The sequence below is a fragment of the Arachis duranensis genome, chromosome 10 (genome assembly GCF_000817695.3).
Source record: "Arachis duranensis cultivar V14167 chromosome 10, aradu.V14167.gnm2.J7QH, whole genome shotgun sequence".
Lineage (NCBI taxonomy): Eukaryota > Viridiplantae > Streptophyta > Magnoliopsida > Fabales > Fabaceae > Arachis > Arachis duranensis.
In genome coordinates, this window is record NC_029781.3 from 63891567 (window position 1) to 63902695 (window position 11129).

Consider the following 11129-nt stretch of genomic DNA (forward strand, 5'->3'; position numbering starts at 1 on the left):
AACATCATAATTCATCAATATGCTAAAAATCATCAACCCATCATAATTCATCATAAATTATCTTTCAACAACTCAAATCCTCAAATCATTATACATCATCATCATACAACAATCCCAACAACCAATTTAATTCAATCCTATCCTATGGGTCACTAGCCTAAGTGTCCAGAAACATTATATATTACATAAAGAAAATCGAAACCATACCTTGACCGATTCTCAAACGCACCAATCATCAAAGCGAAGCCACCAAGTTTGATCCAAAGCCTCAACCAACTCCAACCAACATCAAAACTAAAACTAACAACACATATATATACCAAAATCAAAACCTAAGATACACAAAATAACTAAAAATAAGGGTTTAGTGAAACCTTACCTTACCCAACGTGATTAGAGATAAAATCCAATATTTACCCGCTACTAGAGATCACCTAAATAACCAAAACCATAAAATCTACTCAAAACTCATAACCAAAATCATGCAGAAAATTAGGACAGAGAACTGGGGAGTGAGCTTCAGGTTCTTAACAGAAAAACTTAGATAGAAAGGAAGAGCTCGTCAAGAACTTCGCATGGCCGCAAACAGCTTGTCAATCGGAGGTCCGTAGCTCAAGTTACAAGCAAAAGAAGGTGAGGGGGAATAGTGTTTTCTCTTCTCCCTCTCCTCTCATGGCAGCTGCGCCCTTCTCTTCATTTGGGGAAGAAAATGAGCTAAAAGCTCATTTAATGAGCTTATATATGTTGGATCTTGAGCCCAACTTGGGCCCAGTCCAACCCGTTAGCGTTTTTAGCCCGTTGGGCCCAACTTTGGGCCAAACCTTTAACACTAACGCCCGGTTTTCCATTTCTAATATTTTTCTAATGTTCTCGACTATTTTCATTGCTTCTCACGCAGCACCGAGCAGACTTGAACCGGTTTAACCGGTTCGATTGACGATTTGCAATTTTTCACAATTTTTCGCAGAAAACACATTTCCTAACTCAGAAAAACCTACTGAGTCCAAAAATCATATTTAAATCCCCAAATTCTCATCCTAACTTTCTAGAATTTAATTTGGGCATTTAAATGATTTTATCCATGAAAATTCTAGTTCTTACATCCTTCCCTCCTTAAAAAGATTTTCGCCCTCGAAAATTCGGATCACGCGATGTAATATATATATCCTCTATGAAGCATCCTACTTTCGATGTTGCCAACTCAACAAGTTGCCAAAGCATCTCATTCACGATCATCCTGCCGTGTCGATGTTCTCTCTCACCAACTCCTCCATAGAATAGTCCACTCGGATAGGCAAAAAATGAGCAGATTTGGTTAAGCGACCCACGATCACCCAAACCGTATCAAATCCCAACCTAATTCTCAGCAAACCAGTCACAAAATCCATCGCGATTCCTTCCCACTTTCATCGAGGAATCTCAAGAAGCTGCATCATTCCTGACTGCTATTGATGCTCTATCTTCGCCTTCTGACACGTCCATACTTGGATGCCACAGGAGCTACATCACCTTTCATCTCAGGCCACTAAAACATCTCCTCTATGTCATACTACATCTTCGCACTTCCGGGATGAATAGGGAATCCACCGTAGTGAGCTGCTGACAAGAAGTATGCAAATTCTTCCCTTATATCTCCACAGTCCTTCACCATCCTTAGTGAAATCCTCACGCCTCTTATCACCAACTGGTTGGAACAATTCTTGAAGCTTCCGCTCATCTTGCTGAGCCTTCTGAACTCTTCGTCTTAAACGTGCTTGAAATTTGCAACTAGCTCAAACAAGCTCTTCCAGAAACTTTACCTATATCCAACTTAAGATCTACAAACTTCTCCACTAGCTCTTCTTCCTTGATTCTCATCTAAGTAATTGTTAAAGATTTTCGACCCAATGCGTCTGTGACCACCTTCGCCTTTCCAGGGTGATAACTCAGTTTAAAATCATAATCCTTTAGCAACTCCATCCGTCTTCTCCAACGCATATTAAGCTATTTCTGATCAAGGATGTACTTGAGACCCTTATGATCAGAAAAGACGCTAAGCCTTATCCCGCACAGGTGGTGCCTTCAAATCTTCCGTGCAAACACAATCGCCGCTAATTCCAGGTCATGAGTTGAGTAGTTCACCTCATGCAATCTCAGCTGACGCGATGCATAAGCCACCACATTCCGGTGTTGCATCAACACGCAATCTAAACCCTTTAGAGAAGCATCACATTATACTTCGAATGGTTCATGCGGTTCCAACAAGATTGAAACAGGCGCTGAAGTTAACTTCTACTTCCAAGTATGTAAACTTCCTTCACACTCTGACATCCAAACCAAAGGCGCTTCCTTTCTTGTCAACTTAGTCATCGGTAATGCAATCCGAGAAAATTCTTCAATGAATCTCCGGTAATATCCGGCTAAATCCAAAAAGCTTCTGACTTCCGTCACCGCTGTCGATCCTTCCCATTCTATCACCGTTTCTACCTCATAAGGATCTACGGCTATTCCTCCCTTGCTCACCACATGACCTAAGAGCTTCACTTCTTCCTTCCAGAACTCACACTTTAATAACTTGGCGTACAACTTTCGCTGCATCACTCTGATTATCGTCACTAGAATCCAAAAATCCCTTCTTTTAAACCAAAATACCGATTTTGTAATACTTTTCAAAACCTTTAAAACAAGTCCAATCTAAATGATTCCATTGTTAAAACCTTATCAAAAAAGTCAAAAACCTTTTATTGGTAAATCAATCATTTTAAAGCATGATTTTCCTAAATTCATTGAAACCCTTAAATCAAAACCTTTCCATTTGAATCCCATTTATTAAATTCAAATTTACAAACCAAAATCACAGGTGAACAAAACCTTAGGACTCACTTTTCTTTTAAAATCGTATCATTTGATCAAAAGTTCCAGTCCTAGTTTCAAAACCAAATCATTCAAAACAGAATTCCAAACCAAGTTTAAAAATCCATCTAAGCTTTAAAACCTTTTTTGACACGAACGACGATAATCTATACTATGAAGATAAGTTGGGGTCTGACCATCGGCTTCGTAATTAGCTCAATCCTGTTGTTGTGATCGACCCGCCTTATGTGTTCTTCGGAGTGGACAATCTCTAACCAACTATCCTGGTGCGCCACACTTGTAACATAGTTTCTTACCCAATTGGCATGGCCTATTCGGATGGTAGTTCCCACACTCTTGACATTTTATATTAAGGGAATAAGCTCTTGACCACTCCCCTTCACCATTTTTCTTAAGGTTTTGTCCCCTTGGTCCAAGGTTGTTGTCGCATTCCCTACTAGTGTTTACTCCATGAGTGTCTATTTACGAGGCTACCGTCTTCGCATTCTCTTCAACCACTCTCGCCTTGTTCACCAGATCGAAGAAAATACGGACCTCCATAGGAGCCACAGCTGTCCTAATGTTGTCCTTCAAGCCACTTTGATACTTGACACACTTCCAACTCTCACAGGTCTCCGGGGCACCCTGACACACCCTAGAGAACCTACAGAGTTCCTCAAACTTGCTTGTATAAGTTCCATCTTTTTTGCTTCCCATGAAGACTCAGGAAAATACTTCTTGTAGAAGGCTATTTGGAACACATCCCAAGGAACGTCGGCATTTTGAAGCTGTAACAAGTGGCAATCTGCTTGCCACCAATGCTGGGCCTCTTCCCAAAGCTGATAAGCAGAAAACTCCACATATTGGTTGTGCGGGACATGTTGTGCCTGCAGCGTACGCTCCATCGCTTGGAACCAGTTGGCCGCTTCGGTGGGATTTGTTGAACCTCTATAACTTGGCGGATGAACCTTGAAAAAAGTCGCCAAGGTCATCGGAGCACCTCCCGTGTTGTCTCCGTTCCCTTCAGTATTGTCATCCGCATTTTCCTTGCCATTCCCATCTCCGTTTCCTACCGGTTGGCCTAACTTCTGCACAGCTTGCAGACTCGCAGCAGCGTTAGCCTCCATGGTGTTCGCAAGGTTCGCAATTGGCGCCATGAACTTGGCATGGTTATTGGCCGGTCGCTCATTCCTACTCTCTCTTCGTGAACGTGCACAACCTCGTCCATGAGTAGCCATTAGGGTTCCTATCTATACCAAACATTCGATATTAAGGTGATCAGTCTCAATATCAAAGGTCTAGTGCTTCAATTATCCAAAAAGGCACTCACAAACAAGTATGCTATGAAATATCGAGTATATAACCTAAATAGCATGAAAGAAAGATGACCCAGAGTATGGAATGAAGCACAATCGGTCCATCCCTCAGGCTCACGAGGACGAACCGCTTTCTAAGGATTATACATATATGTATAGAAAGAAGTAATACATTCTAGAAGCCTGATGAAGGATTGAACTCAAGAAAATAGAATTACGAAAGCGCAGAAACGTTCACACGAAGCTAAAGCGTAAAACACAAGGTATAGATGCAAAAGAATGAAACATATATAGATATAATATTATAATAGCTCATAGGGAACTGGCCACAACTTGCGGAGTTTAAGCCGACTAGTTACAAATAGATAAATACAGAGTTTTGGAATTAAAAATAGCTTATACAACCTATCTCTCAAGTAAGCCACTAAGGCCATAAAAATAAAATACAAAGAGATGTGAGAGTAACCATAGTAAGGTAAATTAGAAATAAACCAAGGAGAAACCGTACTCCGCTCTGTCACTAAAGCCTGAAACACTTAACACACAGATCAAGGCATCGAATGGTAATAAGAGAGGATTAAGGTTAGCTAAATTAAGACCAAAGAAGCATGTTTTCAATCATGTAATAATTTTAGGAAGGAAATATAAATGCATACTAATTATATGAATAAGTGGGTAAAGACCATGATAAAACCACACAATTAAACACATTGTAAACCATAAAATAGTGGTTTATCAGTCACCATATCCGTAATCTCACTGAAGTAGATTACGACCTGCATTTGAAAAATAACAACAAAGTATGAAATAAGAACCGGAGGTTCTCAGTATGGTAATAGTGCCCAATTATGTCAGATGTAAGGCTTCGGGACACCGAAGGCGATCCTAGAACTTTACAATACATACTGATATTCAAGCTTAGAACAAAAATAAATGAATAAAGAACTTAAACCATAAACCGGGTTATCTAAACTTAGGAGAATTCTAACTAAACTAGTCACATTGCTGTATCCCACAGCCCTCACCAAGCTACCCTCTGTGCGATCCCATCGCCACCGCCTACCTAACCTCGTCAGCACCAGACAATCACAATTAGTGCAAGCAAGTAAAACACAGATAATATTCATATACAACAAGTAATTCAAGAAGCAAGTAAGCATGTTATACAATTAGGCAAACTCAAGTAAAGAAAGCAAGGAAGCATATAGAAGATGCACATGATAAATGTTTGTCCTATTGGCTGTGATATCACATTTCGGTTATTGTGCCAAACCCGACAGCGAATCCGGTCGAAAACTCCCAGATTTGTCTCTCTATTGTGCATAAGGACAAAAATTCTGAGGGAGAGTGCCCTACCACCTTCTCCTTTCAGAGGGAAATATTATGAGGGAACGTGCCCTACCACCTTCTTCTGGTTGTCGCATGATTCCGTGGGTTAGTGCCCTACCACCTTGTAATCAGAAAGAAGTCGCATTTTCAAGAGGAATAATTTTGAGGGATAAGTGCCCTACCACCTTCTCCTTTCAGAGGGAAATATTCTGAGGGAACGTGCCCTACCACCTTCCTCTGGTTGCGAAAAGTATGAGTGAGAAACCCAGCTTCAACTCTCACATCCGAACGTAGGCGGGATTCTGCCACAACCCCTACGACAAAGAACAATGCATAGTACAATTACATATTCAATCTCAGAGGCCACTCCCCATAACACACTTCCACTCATACTCATTCCATCAACCTTAGCCATTCACCATTTCCATTCTGAACTCATTAGTTCCTTAGTTTCTCAATTTATCATCAGCAATCACCAAGTTCACTACTTTTCCTTCTCTCTCAAAGAAACTCAAGATCAATAAATTAGAAACCTAAACCTTCGTTCTCTAACATTTCAATATAATCATCAACTAAAACCCTTAGCCTATTTCCCTTATTCCCATACTCAAATCTAAGCCCAAAAGCCTCAAAAAGGTGTCATAGAAGCTTACAACCTTGTTGGGAAGGCGAAATAGTTGAAAACAAAGTTTAAAATTATGAAACAGGGCATGTACGTCCGCACAGGGGTGTGCGTGCGCACGCCCAGGAAGATTTTGAAAGTGTGCGTACGCACAGGTACTTAAATATATAAAGCCTGTTCACTCACACAAGCTGTGGGAGCGCCCCTAACAGACGTCCCATCCCAACTTGTGCGTGCGCACAGTGCTGTGCGTTCGCACAGGTCGTAATTCTTCATTGATGTGCGCGCACACAAGCTGTGCTAGCACTGCTACCAGAGCCCTTTCCCCTGACTGTGCGTATGCACAGGTCTGTCTATCTGCACAGAATAGAATTTTCGCAGGATTGTGTGTGCGCACATATCAAAAATTCTGAAATTCTGTAACTTTGCGGAATTTCAGATTTTTAACACCAACTTTGAATGATCATAACTCCCTCTACAAAATTCCAATTTGAAGAATATTCAATAAGATTTAATTTAAATCAAATTTCAACAAATTTTGAAAACCGAGGAAAAAGTTATGATAAGGGAAAGTTCACCAAAAATACATTTTTAACCAAAAACCTCTTAACCTCAAATTCACTAAAACACATAATTCAAAACCAAACTATTATAACACAAACAATAGCAAAACAACATCAAGGTCCATACCATTCCTCTCTCAACTCAGTCATCCATAATATCCCCATTTACACCATTTAACACCATCAAAATCCTTAACCATCAACATCCAAAACCATCATAAATACTCATAATCATCATCAACCAGCTACACTAACCAACCATAAGATCATCATCAACATCCATCTTCAAATCTCAACACCCACCAACACAATTTATCAATATTCAGCATCTATCAATACCAAGCATCACTCTCAATTTCATTTCACCTCAACCTAAATATTTCACACCATATTATCATTACATCATTATAATTCACCAATATGCTCAAAAATTATCAACCCATCATAATTCATCGTAAATTATCATTCAATAACTCAAATCCTCAAATCATTATACGTCATCATCATACAGCAATCCCAAAAACCAATTTAATTCAATCCTATCCGATGGGTCACTAGCCTAATGTCCAGAAACATTACATATTACATAAAGGAAACCGAAACCATACCTTGGCTGATTTCCAAACACACCAATCACCAAAGCGAAGCCACCAAGCTTGATCTAAAGCCTCAACCAACTCCAACCAACACCAAAACTCAAACTAACAATACATATATATACCAAAATCAAAACCTAAGATACACAAAACAACTAAACACAAGGGTTTATTGAAACCTTACCTTAACCAAAATTATTAGAGGTAAAATCCAATATTTACCCGCTACTAGAGATCACCCAAACAACCAAAACTACAAAATCTACTCAAAACTCATAACCAAAATCATACAGAAACTTAGGGCAGAGAACTGGGGAGTGACCTTTGAGTTCTAACCAGAAAAAAAGATAGAAAGGAAGAGCTCGTCAAGAGCTTCGCGTGGCCGCAAATGGCTTGTCAATCAGAGATCCGTAGCTCAAGTTACAAGCAAAAGAAGGTGAGGGGGAATAGTGTTTTCTCTTCTCCCTCTCCTCTCATGGCAGCTGCGCCCCTCTCTTCATTTAGGGAAGAAAATGATCTGAAAAGCTCATTTAATGAGATTATATATGTTGGACCTTGGGCCCAACTTGGGCCCAGTCCAACCTGTTAGTGTTTTTAGTTCGTTGGGTCCAACTTTGGGCCAAACCTTTAACACTAACACCCGGTTTTTTATTTCTAATGTTTTTCTAAGGTTCTCGGCTGTTTTCACTACTTCTCGCATAGCACCGAGCAGACTTGAACCGGTTCAACCGGTTCGATTGTCGGTTTGCAGTTTTTCATGATTTTTCGCAGAAAACACATTTCCTGACTCAGAAAAACCTACTGAGTCCAAAAATCATATTTAAATCTCCAAATTCTCATCCTAACTTTCTGGAACTTAATTTGAGTATTTAAATGATTTTATCCGTAAAAATTCCGGTTCTTACCATTGGAATTAATATAACTAATTAATTTTTTTAGCATTATAAAGTTATAAAAGTTCATTTCTATGCATTGAGAATGTAACCTTTATACTCTTGATTATTTTGTTCATGGCATGTAGCATCTGACTTTCTAAAATTTCTTTTTGTAGGTAGATATCAAAGTGTCTCCAGGATCTCATGCTGATGAAATATCAGGTGAAGCTACCATTTTCCTTTGTTTTTCAGCATTTAGCATGAGGATTCTGGGTTACTACTCCACCCTGAATTTGAATATGAATACTTTATATTCCATGTTCTCTCTGTTAAAAGCTATGCTCAATCCTCATCATAACACAAGTTTTAGATTCTTCAAATTTTCAGTTGTTGCAGTGAATAAGCAATTAAATAACAAAGAGAGAGTTGCTGCTGCCTTGGAGAATTCCAACCTGCGTGAGCTCGTTGAGGAGTGCCTCTCTTCCAATAAATTGTAACTGTGAGAAACTAAATGTGATAGTAATGCATAGATAGTCCTTATGAAGCTTTAGCTCTTTGGTTTCAGTTTCATGTATGCATCATTATCCGTTTAGAGATCTCTCTAACTTCGAATGTGACTTAATCTGCCATTTCTGATAAGCTCTTGCATATACAAACAACACATTGTGAAATCATTGGTTTTCCTTGGATTATGGAGTTGGAAAATTGTGTTGAATTTGGGCTCCCTACATTGGTTATTCTGGTGATATTGTCCTAGGTATGTTACTTTCTTAAGAAATGTCCTATTCTACTATTTTAATTATATCAACATGTCCTATTTTAATGCTGCCACTTCCCTGCACCTATAATATATGACTTGAGTTTCTAATATATGACTAAGTTTAAACACCATAGTTATATTAGTTATAGCTAGATACCTTTATTATCTTATTAGGTATTTAAAAACTTAACAATAAATAGTTGTTCATTTTTCTCATTTCTGTGCTAACAGAAACATATATTATTCTATCTCAGTTAGTTACAAATAGTTTCTTATTAAGTTAACTAAGTGGTTAATTAATTTCAGCTAACTTATGTAACACAGAACTAGAATTGCTAACTACCAGAAAACTAACTATAGCTGAAAACTCTGAATCCAATAGTTATTATCTTAGTTTGATGCAATATATTGTTGTGGTTTACTTAGCCAATATTATAAATAAGTAGCTAGCCGTTTTAACTTCTAAATCAAAAGTTATTATTTTAGTTTGATGCTATATATTATGGTGGCTTACTTAGCCAGTATTATTAATAAATAGCTATTTCTCACTTGTTTAATGATATATTTTATCACTTTTTTATTCTCACTTGTTTCTTCTCTATCACCTCATTTCACTTCTAGTGGAACCCTTATGGTTTGATCCTATTTTCCTTTCTATCCTTTCTGTCGTTCACTACTTCACTTCAATCTTGTTTTTCTAGTTTTTGTTTTATTTGATTTGGTGAGTTTTTTTATTTCTTAACTGATTTTAGTGTTGCTTTTAAGGAAGGTGAAAGTATGAAGTTGACTCTTGGTTGGTGCTGTTTAGAATTAGTTGACTTTTTGTTTCAGATTTCATTTATATTTTTAGTTCCTTTATTCATGCCATCTTATTTTTTTCTTCTCATAACTGCTACCTAGATGTAATTTAATTGCTTTTAACACATGTTATCATTATTATCATATTTTTTTACCAGTTGTGTCGCCTCACAGCCCTTATTTAAAACATATCAATATTTAATAGACCTGGTCGCAAGATTGGAAAAGCTAAAGATCATTGGTTAGATGAACGGGACAAGGCCGCAGCTCATTTGCATATTCTACTCAATGAAAGCAAAGTTAGCCCTTTCTATATGTAAGTGCGCAAATCTTTTATTAAACAGTTAATTACACTTGTTCAACTAACAAATCCCATAACATATCAACTCTAGTCCTACTTTCATCAAGGTTTTGGAAAGAAATTTGTCCTAGAGAAAGCGATAACCGATTTCCCCCTTGGTTTGCATCATATGTAAGTGCATAGATTCGTATCATTTATTGTAAGGGTTCTAACTAAAGATTCACATCACATATCACTTCTATTAAATAATTTGTTGAATCTTTCTAACTAGCTTCAAAATCAAAGCAATGAAATTGTTGATCCTGGTTTGTAATCACTTTCTTGGAGTCCTTCAAACAAAGCAACAAGTTGTCCAATTTATAAAGTAAATGGATATACATTTCATATTCTTGCAAGGGCAAAAGGAAAAAAAAAACTGATAACACCGGTGTGTCTGTTAATGGTGATGCAGGTAATGATGACAAGTCATCATATACCTATTTTTCTATGCTTTTTCATACAAGAAATTGATGATTAGTGCTTAAATATTGCATTCTTTTGTACTTAATTGGAAGATTTTCTTGATATTTTAATTTTATAAATCTTGTAGAAAATAAGAAGAAAAAGAAGCAAAGAAGCACAAAAAAAAGGAGAAAAAAAGAGCTTTGGGGTACACTTTGAAGTTGGGGTACACTTTGGAGCCTTAGGCCACGCTTTTAAAAGCGTGGCCCATGACCAAATCAAGGAAGGAAGCAGCCAGCACGCACACTGCCCTGCTCTAAATTAAGGCAGGAACGAAAGGCATCTTTAAGGGCCAAAAATAAGCAAAAAGAAAGCCAAGGAAATTAAGTAGCGTGTGTTTCGGCCATGGTTCGAACTTGGGACATCAAAGTGAAAACACTGCCCTGCCCTCCGCGAGGGCAGGGCAGCATTTTGTGTGGCATGAGTTTGGCGCACCAAGGCACGATCCTGGCAGCACCAGCACGCACCAAGGCACGATCCTGGCAGCACCAGCGCGCACCACAGCACAATTTCTAGCGCACCATTTTTTTTCTGCCAGCCACACGCACAATTTCCCTGCTCTGCCCTCCACAAGGGCAGGGCAGCCTCCTGGGAGTGTCATGGGCCAAAATCAACCAAAATTCAATTTAATTCAAT

General features: G+C 38.4%; 1 protein-coding gene across 1 annotated transcript; it reads right to left on the reverse strand.

Moving 5' to 3' along the window:
• Positions 1 to 3422: 3422 nt before the first annotated feature.
• Positions 3423 to 3989, reverse strand: LOC107469809 (uncharacterized). The gene has a single exon (XM_016089187.1). It carries the CDS (start codon positions 3987 to 3989, stop codon positions 3423 to 3425), a length of 567 nt encoding a protein of 188 aa, XP_015944673.1.
• Positions 3990 to 11129: the final 7140 nt, after the last annotated feature.

What these genes read in the sequence shown, in the direction of transcription:
- LOC107469809 (XM_016089187.1), bottom strand. Translation starts at nt 3,989, where the DNA reads ATGGCGCCAATTGCGAACCTTGCGAACACCATGGAGGCTAACGCTGCT.